The 20954-nt window shown below is 45.7% G+C and overlaps 1 protein-coding gene across 1 annotated transcript in view; it reads left to right on the top strand.

The window, feature by feature from the left end:
• The window catches only part of TRIO (trio Rho guanine nucleotide exchange factor), a 2940676-nt gene that overhangs the window by 2058618 nt on the left and 861104 nt on the right, over positions 1-20954 (top strand). The window contains 1 exon segment of the mRNA XM_069730426.1: positions 11494-11636. Within this exon segment, the coding sequence (XP_069586527.1) occupies positions 11494-11636 (143 nt within the window).

Below are 20954 nucleotides of genomic sequence, written 5' to 3'. Positions count from 1 at the left end.
ATTCTTATGCACTACTCTTTTGTCTTCCCTGTACCACAGCAAACCATCTGATGAAAGCCAATATTTAAAAATGAAACATACCTTTTTTTGTATTACTTTGCTAATTAAAACATGTTGTTTAATTCAACGTTCAAGAGTGCCAGATTTAGTTTTCTCCTATACTATATTGAGGACAATGGGGACTGCATTATACTATATGGAGCACTATGGGGAGTTTGTTATACTATATGGAGGACCATGGGGAGTGCAGTATACTGTAGAAGGCTATGGGGAGTGCAGTATACTATATGGAGGACTATGCGGAGTGCAGTATACTATATGGAGGACTATAGGGGAGTGCATTATGTTATATGAAGGACTATGGGGTGCATTATATTATATGGAAGGCTGTGTGAGGGCTAGCAAATTTTGAGTGCTTTGTGGGGGCTTTTATACTGTACTAGATGGTGGCCCAATTCTAATGCATCGGGTATTCTAGAATATGCATGTCCACGTAGTATATTGCCCAGTCATGTAGTATATTGCCCAGCCACGTACTATATTGCCCAGCCACGTAGTATATTGCCCAGCCACGTAGTATATTGCCCAGCCACATACTATATTGCCCAGCCACTGTTATGAAGGCAATCCAGTAACACAGTGTGCCAGTAATCAGAGCACATACAGTGATCTGACAATAACCCAAAAACAATAGAATGAGCTCTGAGACGTGGAATCTCTGTAGACCGCAATACCTGAACCTATCCTAAACACAACTAAAGGCAGCTGTGGATTGCGCCTGACACTACCTATGCAACTCGGCACAGCCTGAGGAACTGACTAGACTGAAGATAGAAATACAAGCCTGACTTGCCTCAGAGAAATACCCCAAAGGAAAAGGCAGCCCCCCACATATAAAGACTGTTAGCAAGATGAAAAGACAAAACGTAGGGATGAAATAGATTCAGCAAAGTGAGGCCCGATATTCTAGATAGAGCGAGGATAGCAAAGAGAACTTTGCAGTCTACAAAAAACCCTAAAGCAAAAAACCACGCAAAGGGGGCAAAAAGACCCACCGTGCCGAACTAACGGCACGGCGGTACACCCTTTGCGTCTCAGAGCTTCCAGCAAAAACGAATAGACAAGCTGGACAGAAAAAACAGCAACAAAAGCAAAGAAGCACTTATCTAAGCAGAGCAGCAGGCCACAGGAAAGATCCAGAAGCTCAGATCCAACACTGGAACATTGACAAGGAGCAAGGAAGACAGAATCAGGTGGAGTTAAATAACAAGGCAGCCAACGAGCTCACCAGAACACCTGAGGGAGGAAGCCCAGAAGCTGCAGTACCACTTGTGACCACAGGAGTGAATTCAGCCACAGAATTCACAACAGTACCCCCCCTTGAGGAGGGGTCACCGAACCCTCACCAGAGCCCCCAGGCCGACCAGGATGAGCCACATGAAAGGCACGAACAAGATCTGGAGCATGGACATCAGAGGCAAAAACCCAGGAATTATCTTCCTGAGCATAACCCTTCCATTTAACCAGATACTGGAGTTTCCGTCTAGAGACACGAGAATCCAAAATTTTCTCCACAATATACTCCAATTCCCCCTCCACCAAAACAGGGGCAGGAGGCTCAACAGATGGAACCATAGGTGCCACGTATCTCCGCAACAACGACCTATGGAATACATTATGTATGGAAAAGGAGTCCGGGAGGGTCAGACGAAAGGACACAGGATTGAGAATCTCAGAAATCCTATACGGACCAATAAAACGAGGTTTAAATTTAGGAGAGGAAACCTTCATAGGAATATGACGAGAAGATAACCAAACCAGATCCCCAACACGAAGTCGTGGACCCACACGGCGTCTGCGATTAGCGAAAAGTTGAGCCTTCTCCTGGGACAAGGTCAAATTGTCCACTACCTGAGTCCAGATTTGCTGCAACCTATCCACCACAGAATCCACACCAGGACAGTCCGAAGACTCAACCTGTCCTGAAGAGAAACGAGGATGGAATCCAGAATTGCAGAAAAATGGAGAGACCAAGGTAGCCGAGCTGGCCCGATTATTAAGGGCGAACTCAGCCAACGGCAAAAAGGACACCCAATCATCCTGGTCTGCAGAAAGAAAACATCTCAGATATGTTTCCAAGGTCTGATTGGTTCGTTCGGTCTGGCCATTAGTCTGAGGATGGAAAGCCGAGGAAAAAGATAGGTCAATGCCCATCCTACCACAAAAGGCTCGCCAGAACCTTGAAACAAACTGGGAACCTCTGTCAGAAACAATATTCTCAGGAATGCCATGCAAACGAACCACATGCTGGAAGAACAAAGGCGCCAAATCAGAGGAGGAAGGCAATTTAACCAAGGGCACCAGATGGACCATTTTAGAAAAGCGATCACAGACCACCCAAATGACTGACATCTTTTGAGAAACAGGAAGGTCAGAAATTAAATCCATCGAAATATGTGTCCAAGGCCTCTTCGGGACCGGCAAGGGCAAAAGCAACCCACTGGCACGTGAACAGCAGGGCTTAGCCCTAGCACAAATCCCACAGGACTGCACAAAAGTACGTACATCCCGTGACAGAGATGGCCACCAGAAGGATCTAGCCACTAACTCTCTGGTACCAAAGATTCCTGGATGACCAGCCAACACCGAACAATGAAGTTCAGAGATAACTTTACTAGTCCACCTATCAGGGACGAACAGTTTCTCGGCCGGACAACGATCAGGTTTATTAGCCTGAAATTTTTGCAACACTCGCCGCAAATCAGGGGAGATGGCAGACACAATGACTCCTTCCTTGAGGATACTCGCCGGCTCAGATAAACCCGGAGAGTCGGGCACAAAACTCCTAGACAGAGCATCCGCCTTCACATTTTTAGAGCCCGGAAGGTACGAAATCACAAAATCGAAGCGAGCAAAAAATAACGACCAACGGGCCTGTCTAGGATTCAAGCGCTTGGCAGACTCGAGATAAGTAAGGTTCTTATGATCAGTCAATACCACCACGCGATGCTTAGCTCCTTCAAGCCAATGACGCCACTCCTCGAATGCCCACTTCATGGCCAGCAACTCTCGGTTGCCCACATCATAATTACGCTCAGCAGCAGAAAACTTCCTGGAAAAGAAAGCACATGGTTTCAACACTGAGCAACCAGAACCTCTCTGTGACAAAACCGCCCCTGCTCCAATCTCAGAAGCATCAACCTCGACCTGGAACGGAAGAGAAACATCTGGTTGACACAACACAGGGGCAGAACAAAAACGACGCTTCAACTTCTGAAAAGCTTCCACGGCAGCAGAAGACCAATTAACCAAATCAGCACCCTTCTTGGTCAAATCGGTCAATGGTTTGGCAATGCTAGAAAAATTACAGATGAAGCGACGATAAAAATTAGCAAAGCCCAGGAACTTTTGCAGACTTTTCAGAGATGTCGGCTGAGTCCAATCCTGGATGGCTTGGACCTTAACCGGATCCATCTCGATAGTAGAAGGGGAAAAGATGAACCCCAAAAACGAAACTTTCTGCACACCGAAGAGACACTTTGATCCCTTCACGAACAAAGAATTAGCACGCAGGACCTGGAAAACCATTCTGACCTGCTTCACATGAGACTCCCAATCATCTGAGAAGATGAAAATGTCATCCAAGTAAACAATCAGGAATTTATCCAAATACTCACGGAAGATGTCATGCATAAAAGACTGAAAAACAGATGGAGCATTGGCAAGTCCGAACGGCATCACTAGATACTCAAAATGACCCTCGGACGTATTAAATGCCGTTTTCCATTCATCTCCTTGCCTGATTCTCACCAGATTATACGCACCACGAAGATCTATCTTAGTGAACCAACTAGCCCCCTTAATCCGAGCAAACAAGTCAGATAACAATGGCAAGGGATACTGAAACTTAACAGTGATCTTATTAAGAAGGCGGTAATCAATACACGGTCTCAGCGAACCATCCTTCTTGGCTACAAAAAAGAACCCTGCTCCCAGTGGTGATGATGATGGGCGAATATGTCCCTTCTCCAGGGATTCCTTCACATAACTGCGCATAGCGGTGTGTTCAGGCACGGATAAATTAAATAAACGACCTTTAGGGAATTTACTACCAGGAATCAAATTGATAGCACAATCACAATCCCTATGCGGAGGTAGGGCATCGGACTTGGGCTCTTCAAATACATCCTGATAATCAGACAAGAACTCTGGGACCTCAGAAGGAGTGGATGACGAAATAGACAAAAATGGAACATCACCATGTACCCCCTGACAACCCCAGCTGGATACCGACATAGAGTTCCAATCCAATACTGGATTATGGGTTTGTAGCCATGGCAACCCCAACACGACCACATCATGCAGATTATGTAGCACCAGAAAGCGAATAACTTCCTGATGTGCAGGATCCATGCACATGGTCAGCTGGGCCCAGTACTGAGGTTTATTCTTTGGCCAAAGGTGTAGCATCAATTCCTCTCAACGGAATAGGACACCGCAAAGGCTCCAAGAAAAACCCACAACGTTTAGCATAATCCAAATCCATCAGATTCAGGGCAGCGCCTGAATCCACAAACGCCATGACAGAATACGATGACAAAGAGCATATCAAGGTAATGGACAGAAGGAATTTGGACTGTACAGTACCAATGACGGCAGACCTATCGAACCGCTTAGTGCGCTTAGGACAATCAGAAATAGCATGAGTGGAATCACCACAGTAGAAACACAGCCCATTCAGACGTCTGTGTTCTTGCCGTTCAACTCTGGTCATAGTCCTATCGCACTGCATAGGCTCAGGTTTAATCTCAGACAATACCGCCAGATGGTGCACAGATTTACGCTCGCGCAAGCGACGACCGATCTGAATGGCCAAAGACATAGACTCTTTCAAACCAGCAATCATAGGAAAACCCACCATGACATCCTTAAGAGCCTCAGAGAGACCCTTTCTGAACAAAGCTGTCAGCGCAGATTCATTCCACAGAGTGAGTACTGACCACTTCCTAAATTTCTGACAATATACTTCTATATCATCCTGACCCTGGCACAAAGCCAGCAAATTTTTCTCAGCCTGATCCACTGAATTAGGCTCATCGTACAGCAATCCGAGCGCCAGGAAAAACGCATCGACACCACTCAATGCAGGGTCTCCTGGTGCAAGAGAAAATGCCCAGTCCTGAGGGTCGCCGCGCAAAAAAGAAATAATAATCAAAACCTGTTGAACTGAATTACCAGAAGAATGAGGTTTCAAGGCCAGAAATAGCTTACAATTATTTTTGAAGCTCAGAAACTTAGTTCTATCACCAAAAAACAAATCAGGAATAGGAATTCTTGGTTCTAGCATAGATTTCTGATCAATGGTATCTTGAATCTTTTGTACATTTATAACGAGATTATCCATTGAAGAGCACAGAGCCTGAATATCCATGTCCACAGCTGTGTCCTGAAGCACCCTAATGTCTAGGGGAAAAAAAAGACTGAACACAGAGCTGAGAAAAAAAAATGATGTCAGAACTTCTTTTTTCCCTCTATTGAGAATCATTAGTTTGGGCTCCTTGTACTGTTATGAAGGCAATCCAGTAACACCGTGTGCCAGTAATCAGAGCACATACAGTGATCTGACAATAACCCAAAAACAATAGAACGAGCTCTGAGACGTGGAATCTCTGTAGACCGCAATACCTGAACCTATCCTAAACACAACTAAAGGCAGCTGTGGATTGCGCCTGACACTACCTATGCAACTCGGCACAGCCTGAGGAACTGACTAGCCTGAAGATAGAAATACAAGCCTGACTTGCCTCAGAGAAATACCCCAAAGGAAAAGGCAGCCCCCCACATATAATGACTGTTAGCAAGATGAAAAGACAAAACGTAGGGATGAAATAGATTCAGCAAAGTGAGGCCCGATATTCTAGATAGAGCGAGGATAGCAAAGAGAACTTTGCAGTCTACAAAAAACCCTAAAGCAAAAAACCACGCAAAGGGGGCAAAAAGACCCACCGTGCCGAACTAACGGCACGGCGGTACACCCTTTGCGTCTCAGAGCTTCCAGCAAAAATGAATAGACAAGCTGGACAGAAAAAACAGCAACAAAAGCAAAGAAGCACTTATCTAAGCAGAGCAGCAGGCCACAGGAAAGATCCAGAAGCTCAGATCCAACACTGGAACATTGACAAGGAGCAAGGAAGACAGAATCAGGTGGAGTTAAATAACAAGGCAGCCAACGAGCTCACCAGAACACCTGAGGGAGGAAGCCCAGAAGCTGCAGTACCACTTGTGACCACAGGAGTGAATTCAGCCACAGAATTCACAACAAGCCATGCACTATATTGCCCAGCCACGTACTATATTGCCCAGTCACGTAGTGTATTGCCCAGTCACGTAGTGTATTGCCCAGCCACGTAGTATATTGCCCAGCCACGTAGTATATTGCCCAGCCACGTAGTATATTGCCCAGCCACGTAGTATATTGCCCATTCACGTAGTGTATTGCCCAGTCACGTAGTATATTGACCAGCCACGTACTATATTGCCCAGCCACGTAGTATTTTGCCCTGTCACGTAGTATATTGCCCAGCCATGTAGTATATTGCCCAGTCACATAGCATATTGCCCAGCCACGTAGTATATTGTCCAGTCACATAGCATATTGCCCAGCCACGTAGTATATTGCACAGCGACGTAGTATACAGCACAGAGCCACGTAGTATATTGCCCAGTCACGTAGTATATTGCCCGGCCACGTAGTATATTGCCCAGCCACATAGTATATTGTCCAGCTACGTAGTATATTGCCCAGTGATGTAGTATATTGCCCAGCCACATAGTATATTGCCCAGCCACGTAGTATATTGCCCGGCCACGTAGTATATTGCCCAGCCACGTAGTATATTGTCCAGCCACGTAGTATATTGCCCAGTGATGTAGTATATTGCCCAGCCACATAGTATATTGCCCAGCCACGTAGTATATTGCCCAGTGATGTAGTATATTGCCCAGCCACGTAGTATATTGTCCAGCCACATAGTATATTGCCCAGTTGCGTAGTATATTGCCCAGTCACGTAGTATATTGCCTAGTGACGTAGTATATTGCGCAGCCACGTAGTATATTGGCCAGTTACATAGTATATTGCCCAGTCACGTAGTATATTTCACACCCACTTAGTATATTGCCCAGTCACGTAGTATATTGCCCAGTTACGTAGTATATTGCCCAGTGACATAGTATATCGCACAGCAACGTAGTATACAGCACAGAGCCACGTAGTATATTGGCCAGTAACGTAGTATATTGCCCAGTGGCATAGTATATTGCCGAGTGACGTAGTATACAGCACAGAGCCACGTAGTATATTGCACAGTGAAGTAGTATACAGCACAGAGCCACGTAGTATATTGGCCAGTCACGTAGTTTATAGCCCCGCTACGTAGTATATTGCCCAGCCAGGTTTGTCACAGGTGAAAAAATAAAAAATAAACATATACTCACCTTTCCGAAGGCCCCTTGTAGTCCACGGCAGTTTCCGGTCCCAGCGTTGGTATGAGCGCAGGACCTGTGATGACGTTGCGGTCACATGACCGTGACGTCATGGCAGGTCTTTCTAGCGCAGGCGTGCAGAGCCTGTGATGATGTCGCGGTCACATGACCGTGACGTCATGGCAGGTCCTTGTCGCGCAGGCGCGCAGGGCCTGTGATCACGTCGCGGTTACATGACCGTGACATCATGGCAGGTCCTTCTGCCATACCATCTTTGCCACCGGAAAGTACAGCGGAAGATGGCGGCTGGCGGGAGCGGCTCAGCGGACTACAGAGGGTGAGTATGGCAGGTTTATTTTTTATTTTTATTATTTTTAACATTACATTTTTTACTATTGATGCCGCATAGGCAGCGTCAATAGTAAAAAGTTGGGGACACACAGGGTTAATAGCGGCGGCAACGGAGTGCGTTACCGCAGCATAACGCGCTCCGTTACCGCCGGCAATAACCCTGTGTTAGCGGTGACCAGAGGGGACTATGCGGGCGACAGGCACTGACTGCGGGGAGTAAGGAGCGGCCATTTTCTTCCGGACTGTGCCCGTCGCTGATTGGTCCCGGCAGCCATGACAGGCAGCTGGCGAGGCCAATCAGCGAATGAATAACTGTGACTGAAGGACAGACAGACGGAAGTGACCCTTAGACAATTATATATAAGATGAAAGCAATTATACAGTGTTAAGGTTTGCGTGGGGTCCATTATACAGTGTGGAGAGATGTGGGGCCATAGTACTTTATGTAGGCCCATTATACTGCGTGGAGAGTTGTGTAGGGATCATACTGTGTTGAGGTCACCGTACTTTTCCAGGGGAGTTGAAGGATGAGGTACAATAGTGTCATCTCACTGTTCATGTGGAGGGAAATGTGGAGGAATTCACTATGGGTGTATCTTACAGTGTTTGTAGCGCATTTTTGTTGACATCATACTTTGAGTGCAATAAAAGGGGAATCTAATTCTCCAGTAGAAAGAAAATTAGAGGGCACACGGTACCACACAGTACGTGTAGTTATAAGGACATATAAGGAAGCAGCGACTCAGCATTCGGGTATCAGCAGGATAAGGAGTTTGTGCAGGTTGGGAATAGATGAGTATGGTGCCAAAAATGGGAGAATTCATATCTGTCTTTATTGTAATCTGGCTCGAATAAATTTCCATGTCCATCTGGGCTACGTGGAAAAGACAGGAAAAGTAAATTACTCCACCAGAAAGAACATCAGCTGTAAGTCACTATCTGTAACTGTACTGTATCTCTTACATGTTCTGCTGCACTGGTATCTACTACTATATGATCACCATATGGCAGTAACAAAGTTGGTCTTTGTATAGAGATTTTTTTTTAATAACAACATGGCCATTTGTTACGGTTCTCTTACATCCACTATTAGGGTGTGCCACCATAGTCAGGGTTACCTGGTTAAGGGCCCTCTCAGAAGTTTTGTCCTCCAAACGCCTTGCTATGCCTCTGGTCTCATTATACATAGCATGAGGTACCATAATTCCCGATATACAGTATAATGGATCAACAGCTCCCTACACATATATATGTATATACAGTGCCTTGCGAAAGTATTTGGCTCCCTGGAACTTCAGTTTTTGAATTTCCACAAAAATTTAAAATAACCAATACATTTCATTCAACTTCACAATTGTGTTCCACTTGTTGATTCTTCACCTAAAATTTACATTTGGTATCTTTATGCATGATATGTGGGAAAAGGTTGAAAAGTTCCAGGGAGCCAAATACTTTCCCAAGGAACTGTATTTATACATACACATACAGCACTGGCAAAAAATAAGAGACCACTGCACAATTTTATAACAATCAGCTTCTCTATATGTCTAACAGCCATACCATTACAGTGTTGGTTGAATTCCAACCAGAGTACACCTCATTCTACTTAATGTGCTTCTGATTAGGTGATCACCTCAACCAAATCTTATTTAACGAAGGAAAGTATAAATAACACTGCTGTTGTGTTCATAATCCTCTTGCAATAGGACAAGCTGGATGGCAAAACAAATGCTAGTAATATCCCAAAAGTGTAATGACATAGGTAGTGTCACTGTAGAAAGCCTAGATGGTGCAAGCAGGGGGCACGGGACCGAGAGACAGGAGTGTAAGGACCTGGACAGGAAGTATGCACAGGACCTAACTAGACAGCCATGTGATCGCAGAGGAGCGGAGATACTGCGTGAGAGGACGGGGAGTCAGCCGAGAGCGCGGAGCACAGGACAAAGAACAATAACATAGTCAGTGGGGAGCCTAGGGTCAAAAGCCAGGAGAGAGCGAGGTACCATGGACAAGACCAACGAATAAACTGAGACAAGCCAAGGGGTCAGAAAACCAGGAAGGACAGATCAGTACCGATAAGAAAACAGAGGCAGATGTTAGGGGACAGAACTGAGTCATACACAGCAAGGCTCACACGCACAGTGGCACAACGATTATAGATGTGTAACCTGGGTCAGCAACCACTAACCGAGTACATTGAAGTATCACCGACACCTGACCCAGAAATCGCCAGCATTAAATAGCCACCCCAGAATCAGAGAGAGGCAACTCTGGTTAACCCTGACCTGATCAGGACAGAGGCTGGAACATCCTGGCCAGAGTCTTGACAAAAAGTAATAGAAATGAAAATATAACTTTTAACCATGCCAAAGGAGTTGAAAAGAAAAGTCTTGAGTGAGGAAAAGAAGGGCTCAATTTTGGCTTTACTAGCAGAGGGACACAGTGAGCGTCATGTTTCCCCCATCCTTAAAATTTCTGAGATGGTAGTCCATTACAACAAGGTCAAACAGTAGACATTGGGGACAACAAAGCTACAGACCGACAGAGGGAGAAAAAAACTCTCCAATGACCGGGATGACCGTCTTATTTGAATGTCACTCAGCAACTGCAGGATGACATCAAGCTACCTATAAAAGGAATGACAAATGGCAGCTGTGGTGAAGTGCATGGCAAAAACCGTTCGTAACAGGCTCCTAGAGGCAGGACTCAAGTCATGTAAAGCTAGAAAAAAAGCCTTTCATCAATGAGAAGCAAAGGAGAGACAGGCTGAAGTTTGCCAAAAACTATAAGGATTGGACCGTAGAAGACTGAAGTAAGGTAATCTTCTCTGATTAATCTAATTTTCAGCTTTGCTCAACACCTGGTCATCTAATGGTTAGACAGAGACCTGGAGAGGTGTACAAGCCACATTGTCTTGCACCCACTGAAATTTGGAGGAGGATTGGTGATGATCTGAGGATGCTTCAGCAAGGCTGGAATTGGTCAGGTTAATCTTTGCGAAGGACGTATGAATCAAGCCGCATACAAGGTTATCCTTGAAAAACCGTTGATTCCTTCTGCTCAAGCAATGTTCCCCATCTCTGAGGACTGTTTTTTCCAGCAGAACAATGTGCTATGATAGTTCTTCTTCACGTCACTTATCTTATCTATTGCTTTATCTATCTGTTGTGTTGTGTATAAATATGTGATTCTTTACATTTTGTTATAGTCTATGCCTGATGAAGAGACCCGAGTAGTCTCGAAAGCTTGCAATTTGTTACCATCTTTTCAGTTATCCATTAAAAGGTATCAACAACCACGGAGGACTCTCAATTCTAATTAGTTTTCTATCTACTGGCTAACAAAGATGTATAATTACTCTTTAACCCTGCACCGTAAAATTACCATAGCTTGGGATTGAAGCACAGGACCAATCACTCAAAATTATGAACTTGGTCCTTATGAGGTTAAAATGAATCGTTTATACTGCAGCATTTGACTTATTCTGTTGATACTTAAGCTGTGTTATGCTAATGAGTTGATATTACTAATTCTTATCAAAGATGTTCACTTTTCCGTTTTTAACCTTGCTTGTTTTGTGTATTGACTAACTGGAAATATTAGTAGTTTTATGCTGTCTTAAAATTTTGCATTTACTTACTGTTACATTATTTTTAGGGTTCTAGTATTGAGAACAAGCAAGACTGGATTAAACATATACGAGAAGTAATACAAGACAGAACAATTCATTTGAGAGGTGCTCTGAAAGAACCTATTCATATACCTAAGACAGTATCCACAAAACAAAAATCTGCTAGACGGTAAGTGGTGATTTACTTGTACATACATCAGTTTGGTTGATGGAAGATTTCTTCTAACATGCCAGTTGAATAGTTTATAAAACTGGCTGTGAAATATAATATTCAGGAACATGGTATAAAAATGTCGTAGGAAAATAGAAGATAAATGAAACTATCCAAGGTGATGTGCATGTTGTTTGTTGCTACATGTTTGGCTGGTGACTGTTAGGGGACGAGTTCCCGCCTCTGCACAGGGGGAATCTCGAGCCATCTCCGCTGCGGTCTCCCATTCTTCTCCAGCCGCAGTGGAGCCTGCTCAGTGGAGACGTCGGTCCCAGCGTCTGGCTCAGCCTGATGCGGTGCGGATGGTTAGTGCTGCCTTTCCAGGCCCAGCCATTGTAGCCAGTACTGGTCAGAGGCGAGCAGACGTCTCTGGGACTAAGTCCTCCTTTTCTCCTTCTGAGCATGCCCAGGGTATGACCTCTCATTGGAGGTCGGGGGTCACATGCTCAGGCACTGCAGCAGCTCCCATTGGTCCTCTAGTAAGGTCCTGAAGTTTCTCAGATACTGTAGCAGCTCCCATTGGTCCTCTAGGAAGGTCCTGAAGTTGCTGCAGCTATAAAAGGTTTGCATCGCCGCACGGCCATGCGCTAGTATCAACTAAGTTGTGTGTTCAGCGCCAGTGTGGTCTTATGTATGTGGTTTCAGGGTTCGGGTGAAATAAGCCCCTAGAATACCGGCACCTCCGGTGAGGAGTTTTGCGTGTGCTATTCTGACTGCATGACCACTGTTTGCTCTATTTGGTATCTGTGTTCCTCTGTGAGGTTAACAGGGCACAGCATTCTCTTGTCTTAAGTGTCTCTGTGAAGTAAAAGAGTTCACTTATACCGCCATATAGTACCGTCACTTAATAGCAGCGGGTTTTACTCTTGCATGGTGGATACCGGGTTGCGAACCCACCTATTACTTTATAAATAATTATTTGGTGCGTTCCGCCAAACCCTAAGGCTGTGTGCACACGTTGCGTTTTTTTTCGCGGTTTTTTCGCGGTTTTTCCCGATAAAAACGCTATAAAACCGCAAAAAAATGCATACAATAAGCATCCCATCATTTAGAATGAATTCCGCATGTTTTGTGCACATGATGCGGTTTTTTTCCGCGAAAAAAACGCTTCGTGGCAAAAAACGCAGCATGTTCATTAATTTTTTTCGTTTTTTTTGCGGATTTCCCACTCCAAAATGCATTGGGGAGTATCCGGAAAAAAACGCGTCAAAACCGCGGCAAAAACGTGTCAAAAACCGCGGCAAAATCGCGGCAAAAACGCATGCGGTTTTCTTGCGGATTTCTTGCAGAAAATTTCCGGAATTCTCAGGAATTTTCTGCAAGAAATCCTGAACGTGTGCACATAGCCTATCAGGTGACAATCTGTCTGTGGAAAAAGTCTGTTGTTCCAGAAAACTTTCTTCTAAAAGCTGTGATAGTCATAAAAAAAACAAAATTAATATTACTTACTATATGAAGTAAAAGGTAAAGTAAGCAGCACAGCCCGATGACAAGGACTAAAGTGGTATCACTCAAGCAACTACTGAGCTCAGAACATATCAGGAGGTGCTCACGTCTGAAACATGACAGAAATGTAATAGTACAAAAAATAAAGAAAAGACGTGGCAACACTCACCAATCCTGTGAAGCAGATAAAGCCCTTTATTCAAGCAATGAAGAGACCATGTTCACGGCACGGGGGAGAAAAAGAGGTGAGCGGGGAGAGGACAACAGCCGTTTTGCGCCCACACCGGCGCTTCTACGGGTCCACGCTGGAATGGAACAACGCCAGGTGAGATAAGTGCCGAAGCACCACCCCCTCTGACGTGTATCCCGTCCAGCGCAGGCAGAAATCAGGTGTACAGCGGGGAAGTAAGTGAAAGACATATACATATTAAAATCAATAGGAAAATGTTACGATGTTATACATATATACCTAGAGTAACAACAATATTACAATGTTATACATATACACCTAGAGCAACCAAAATCCCATAGGAAAAGAACGTTAATTACACGTAACATCTACAGTCATATTACATATGGTATTAAATCGTTAGAATTTTGCGTTTTTCTAACCTGATGTGAATATCTTTATCAACTGGTCTACCATCTACATTCTATTTATGTATTAATAATATTTATGCGAAAACAACATAAAATATCGTGGACGGGAGACAATGAGAAAAAGTGAATTATAATGCACATTAGTGCTAATCAGACAGTCTGTTCAGCCCAAACTTTAGAGGAACACAGACATGTCAATTTTTTCATTCAGGCCAGCCGGTCCTGTCGCCTTTGTTCTCATTATCCATCTCGCCTCCCGTTGTAGTAGTAACTTTTGTAGGTCACCTCCTTGTTTTGGTAGGAATACTTTTTCGATCCCAGCAAAAGTTAGTACGTCAGGATCTCCTGCATGACATTCTTTAACCCCTTCCCGACCCATGACGCCACGTAGGCGTCATGAAAGTCGGTGCCAATCCGACCCATGACGCCTATGCGGCGTCATGCAAAGATCGCGTCCCTGCAGATCGGGTGAAAGGGTTAACTCCCATTTCACCCGATCTGCAGGGACAGGGGGAGTGGTAGTTTAGCCCAGGGGGGGTGGCTTCACCCCCTCGTGGCTACGATCGCTCTGATTGGCAGTTTCACTTTCAACAGCCAATCAGAGCGATTTGTAATATTTCACCTATTATAACTGGTGAAATATTACAATCCAGCCATGGCCGATGCTGAAATATCATCGGCCATGGCTGGAAATACTAATGTGCCCCCACCCCACCGATCGCCGCCCCAGTCCCCCGATCTGGCCGGTACACTGCTCCGGCTCCCCTCCGTCCAGTGCTCCGCTCCCCCCCGTGCTCTTGTCCGCTCCCCCCGTGCTCCAATCACCCCCCCGTGCTCCAATCACCCCCCCTGCACTCCGATCCCCCCCCCCCGGTGCTCCGTTCCGCCCCCCCGTGCTCCATTCCAGCCCCCCCGTTGTCATGATCCCAATGGCAGGGGATCACTAAAGGACAAGCACAGATACAAACAAGCTCTAGGGCGATGGAACCTGAGCTGACCGCGACCCTGAACCTAACACACAAATAAAAGTAGCCGGGGAACGTGCCTACGATGATCCTAGACGTCTCGCTCCAGCCGAAGATCTAACTTCCCCTATTAGAAGAAACACAGACCTCTCTTGCCTCCAGAGAAATCCCCCACAGAAATAGCAGCCCCCCACATATAATGACGGTGAAATGAGAGGAAAGCACATACGCAGTATGAAAACAGTTTCAGCAAAATGAGGCCCGCTAAAGCTAGATAGCAGAGGATACAAAAGTGAACTGCGCGGTCAGCGAAAAACCCTTCAAAAAACCATCCTGAAATTACCTGAACTCATGTGCCAACTCATGGTACATGAGGAGCAATTTCAGCCCACTAGAGCAACCAGCAGCAAGAATCACATATCTGCAGGCTGGACTAAAAACCAAATTAAGCAAAACACCAAAACAGGAAAATCCAAACTTAGCTTGACCAGAAGGTTCTAGGAGCAGGGAGCAGAGGTAACAAGACACACTGGATACATTGATAACCGGCGAGGAAATGCCAGCAAAGCCAGGTTAAATAGGAAACTCCCATATGCTGATGGAACAGGTGGAACCCAGAAACCCAGGAAAGACAAGTCACCCAGTACCATCAGTAACCACCAGAGGGAGCCCAAAAACAGAACTCACAACAGTACCCCCCCCTTGAGGAGGGGTCACCGAACCCTCACGAGAACCACCAGGGCGACCAGGATGAGCCCTATGAAAAGCGCGAACCAAATCATCAGCATGAACATCCGAGGCAACCACCCAAGAATTATCCTCCTGACCATAACCCTTCCACTTGACCAAATACTGGAGTTTCCGTCTGGAAACACGAGAATCCAAGATCTTCTCCACAACATACTCCAATTCTCCCTCCACCAGCACTGGAGCAGGAGGCTCAAGAGAAGGAACAACAGGTACCTCATACTTCCGCAACAACGACCGATGAAACACATTATGAATAGCAAACGATGCCGGGAGATCCAAACGAAACGACACAGGGTTAAGAATTTCCAAGATCCTATAGGGACCGATGAACCGAGGCTTGAACTTAGGAGAAGAGACCTTCATAGGAACAAAACGAGAAGACAACCACACCAAGTCACCAACAAGAAGTCGAGGACCCACGCGGCGACGGCAATTAGCAAACTGCTGAGCCTTCTCCTGGGACAACTTCAAATTGTCCACCACATGACTCCAAATCCGATGCAACCTATCCACCACCATGTCCACTCCAGGACAATCAGAAGGTTCCACCTGACCAGAGGAAAAACGAGGATGAAACCCCGAATTACAAAAGAAAGGAGAAACCAAGGTAGCAGAACTAGCCCGATTATTAAGGGCAAACTCGGCCAGCGGCAAAAAGGTAACCCAGTCATCCTGATCAGCAGAAACAAAACACCTTAAATAAGTTTCCAAGGTCTGATTAGTTCATTCAGTCTGGCCATTCGTCTGAGGATGGAATGCAGACGAAAAGGACAAATCAATGCCCATCTTAGCACAGAACGTCCGCCAAAATCTAGACACAAACTGGGATCCCCTGTCAGAAACGATGTTCTCAGGAATCCCATGCAAACGAACCACATTCTGAAAAAACAGAGGGACCAACTCAGAGGAGGAAGGTAACTTAGGCAAGGGTACCAGATGAACCATTTTAGAAAAGCGATCACACACAACCCAGATGACGGACATTTTTTGAGAGACAGGGAGATCCGAAATAAAGTCCATGGAAATGTGCGTCCAAGGCCTCTTCGGGATAGGCAAAGGTGACAACAATCCACTGGCCCGAGAACAGCAAGGCTCAGCCCGAGCACAAACCTCACAAGACTGCACAAAAGAACGCACATCCCTCGACAAGGAAGGCCACCAAAAAGACCTGGCCACCAAGTCTCTAGTACCAAATATTCCAGGATGACCTGCCAACGCAGAAGAATGGACCTCGGAGATGACTCTACTGGTCCAATTATCCGGAACAAACAGTCTCTCAGGCGGACAACGATCAGGTTTAGCTGCCTGAAACTCCTGCAAAGCACGTCGCAAGTCTGGGGAGACAGCAGACAAAATCACCCCATCCCTAAGGATACCAGAGGGCTCAGAATTTCCAAGGGAGTCAGGCACAAATCTCCTAGAAAGAGCATCCGCCTTCACATTCTTTGAACCCGGCAGGTATGAAACCACAAAATTGAAACGAGAGAAAAACAGTGACCAACGAGCCTGTCTAGGATTCAGACGCCTGGCAGACTCAAGGTAAATCAAATTTTTGTGATCAGTCAAGACCACCACACGATGTCTAGCACCCTCTAGCCAATGACGCCACTCCTCAAATGCCCACTTCATGGCCAAAAGTTCCCGATTACCAACATCATAATTCCGCTCAGCCGGCGAAAACTTTCTAGAAAAAAACGCGCATGGCTTCATCACTGAGCCATCGGAGCTTCTCTGTGACAAAACCGCCCCCGCTCCAATCTCGGAAGCATCAACCTCAACCTGAAAAGGGAGCGAAACATCTGGCTGACGCAACACAGGAGCAGAAGAAAACCGGCGCTTAAGTTCCTGAAAGGCCTCCACAGCCGCAGGAGACCAATTAGCAACATCAGCACCCTTCTTAGTCAAATCCGTCAAAGGCTTAACAACACTAGAAAAATTAGTTATAAAACGACGATAGAAATTAGCAAAGCCCAAGAACTTCTGTAGACTCTTAAGAGATGTAGGCTGCGTCCAGTCACAAATAGCCTGAACCTTGACGGGATCCATCTCAATAGTAGAAGGGGAAAAAATATACCCCAAGAAAGAAATCTTCTGGACTCCAAAGAGACACTTTGAGCCTTTTACAAACAAGGAATTGGCCCGCAGGACCTGAAACACCTTCCTGACCTGCTGAACATGAGACTCCCAGTCATCAGAAAAAACCAAAATATCATCCAAATACACAATCATAAATTTAGCCAGATATTCACGGAAAATATCGTGCATAAAGGACTGGAAGACTGAAGGAGCATTAGAAAGTCCAAAAGGCATTACCAAATACTCAAAATGGCCCTCAGGCGTATTAAATGCGGTTTTCCACTCATCACCTTGCTTTATTCGTATAAGATTATACGCACCCCGAAGATCAATCTTAGTGAACCATTTAGCCCCCTTAATGCGAGCAAACAAATCAGTCAACAATGGCAAAGGATACTGATATTTTACGGTAATCTTATTCAAAAGACGATAATCTATACAAGGCCTCAAGGAACCATCTTTTTTGGCCACGAAAAAAAAAAAAAAACCTGCTCCCAAAGGGGACAAAGATGGACGGATATGTCCCTTTTCCAAGGACTCCTTAACATAATCCCGCATAGCAGTATGCTCTGGCACTGACAGATTGAACAAACGACCTTTAGGAAATTTACTGCCTGGAATTAAATTTATAGCACAATCGCAATCCCTGTGAGGAGGAAGCGAACTGAGCTTAGGCTCCTCAAAAACATCCCGATAGTCAGACAAAAACACAGGAATCTCAGAAGGAGTAGATGAAGCGATAGAAATCGGAGGTGCATCATCATGAACCCCCTGACAACCCCAGCTTAACACAGACATTGATTTCCAGTCAAGGACTGGATTATGAGTTTGTAACCATGGCAGACCAAGTACTAGAACATCATGCAAATTATACAGTACCAGGAAGCGAATCACCTCCTGATGAACGGGAGTCATACGCATGGTCACTTGTGTCCAGTACTGAGGTTTATTCATAGCCAAAGGTGTAGAGTCAATTCCCTTCAAAGGAATAGGGACTTCCAGAGGCTCAAGACTAAACCCACAGCGATTGGCAAATGACCAATCCATAAGACTCAGGGCAGCGCCTGAATCCACATAGGCATCGACGGAAATGGATGATAATGAACAAATCAGAGTCACAGACAGAATGAACTTAGACTGTAAAGTACTAATGGCAACAGACTTATCAACCTTTTTTGTGCGTTTAGAGCATGCTGATACAACATGAGCTGAATCACCACAACAAAAGCACAACCCCTTTTTCCGCCTATACTTTTGCCGTTCACTTCTGGACTGAATTCTATCACATTGCATTATCTCAGGTGACGGTTCAGACGACACCGCCAAATGATGCACAGGTTTGCGCTCCCGTAAACGCCGATCAATCTGAACAGCCATAGTCATAGACTCATTCAGACCAGCAGGCGCAGGGAACCCCACCATAACATCTTTAATGGCCTCAGAAAGGCCATCTCTAAACTTTGCAGCCAGAGCGCACTCATTCCACTGAGTAAGTACCGACCACTTCCGAAATTTTTGACAATAAATTTCTGCTTCATCTTGCCCCTGAGAGAGGGCCAACAAAGCTTTTTCAGCCTGAATCTCTTGGTTAGGTTCCTCATAGAGCAAACCCAATGCCAGAAAAAACGCATCCGCATTAAGCAACGCAGGGTCCCCTGGTGCCAATGCAAATGCCCAATCCTGAGGGTCACCCCGCAGGAAAGATATAATTATCTTGACTTGCTGAGCAGGGTCTCCAGAGGAGCGAGATTTCAAAGAAAGAAACAACTTGCAATTGTTCCTAAAATTCAGAAAACGAGATCTATCTCCAGAAAAAAACTCTGGGACAGGAATTCTAGGTTCAGACATAGGAGCATGTACAACAAAATCCTGTATATTTTGAACCTTAGTGGCAAGATTATTCAGGCTGGAAGCCAAACTCTGGACGTCCATGATAAACAGCTGGGATCAGAGCCATTCAAAGATTAAGAGGAGGAGGAAGTAGCCAGGCTGCAATAAGGCTAGGCAGCAAACTCTGAGGGAAAGAGAAAGAGAAAGAGAAAAAAAAAAAAAAAACTTCCTCAGACTACTTATCCTCCTACTTCAGCCAATACAATTAACACTTTGTGGGCCGGTTATACTGTCATGATCCCAATGGCAGGGGATCACTAAAGGACAAGCACAGATACAAACAAGCTCTAGGGCGATGGAACCTGAGCTGACCGCGACCCTGAACCTAACACACAAATAAAAGTAGCCGGGGAACGTGCCTACGATGATCCTAGACGTCTCGCTCCAGCCGAAGATCTAACTTCCCCTATTAGAAGAAACACAGACCTCTCTTGCCTCCAGAGAAATCCCCCACAGAAATAGCAGCCCCCCACATATAATGACGGTGAAATGAGAGGAAAGCACATACGCAGTATGAAAACAGTTTCAGCAAAATGAGGCCCGCTAAAGCTAGATAGCAGAGGATACAAAAGTGAACTGCGCGGTCAGCGAAAAACCCTTCAAAAAACCATCCTGAAATTACCTGAACTCATGTGCCAACTCATGGTACATGAGGAGCAATTTCAGCCCACTAGAGCAACCAGCAGCAAGAATCACATATCTGCAGGCTGGACTAAAAACCAAATTAAGCAAAACACCAAAACAGGAAAATCCAAACTTAGCTTGACCAGAAGGTTCTAGGAGCAGGGAGCAGAGGTAACAAGACACACTGGATACATTGATAACCGGCGAGGAAATGCCAGCAAAGCCAGGTTAAATAGGAAACTCCCATATGCTGATGGAACAGGTGGAACCCAGAAACCCAGGAAAGACAAGTCACCCAGTACCATCAGTAACCACCAGAGGGAGCCCAAAAACAGAACTCACAACACCCGTGCTCCGTTCCACGCCCCCTGTGCTCCGTTCCACCCCTCCCGCGCTCCGATTCCCCCCCCCCCGTGCTCCGATCCCCCCCCCGTGGTCCCCCCCCACCCCATCATACTTACCGATCCAGCCGGGGTCCCGTCCGTCTTCTCCCTGGGTGCCGCCATCTTCCAAAATGGCGGGCGCATGCGCAGTGCGCCCGCCGAATCTGCCGGCCGGCAGATTCGTTCCAAAGTGCATTTTGATCACTGAGATAGATTATATCTCAGTGATCAAAATAAAAAAAATAATAAACGACCCCCCCCCCTTTGTCACCCCCATAGGTAGGGACAATAAAAAAATAAAGAAATTTTTTTTTTCCACTAATGTTAGAATAGGGTTAGGGTTAGGGGTAGGGTTAGGGGTAGGGTTAGGGGTAGGGTTAGGGTTAGGGGTAGGGTTAGGGTTAGGGGTAGGGTTAGGGTTAGGGGTAGGGGTAGGGTTAGGGTTAGGGCTAGGGTTAGGGTTTCGGTATGTGCACACGTATTCTGGTTCTCTGCGGATTTTTCCGCTGCGGATTTGATAAATCCGCAGTGCTAAACCGCTG

This window comes from Ranitomeya imitator, chromosome 6 (genome assembly GCF_032444005.1).
Source record: "Ranitomeya imitator isolate aRanImi1 chromosome 6, aRanImi1.pri, whole genome shotgun sequence".
In the NCBI taxonomy this organism is placed as follows: domain Eukaryota; kingdom Metazoa; phylum Chordata; class Amphibia; order Anura; family Dendrobatidae; genus Ranitomeya; species Ranitomeya imitator.
Note: the sequence above shows the minus strand (reverse complement) of the source record. Positions and strands in the feature narration are given on the sequence as shown.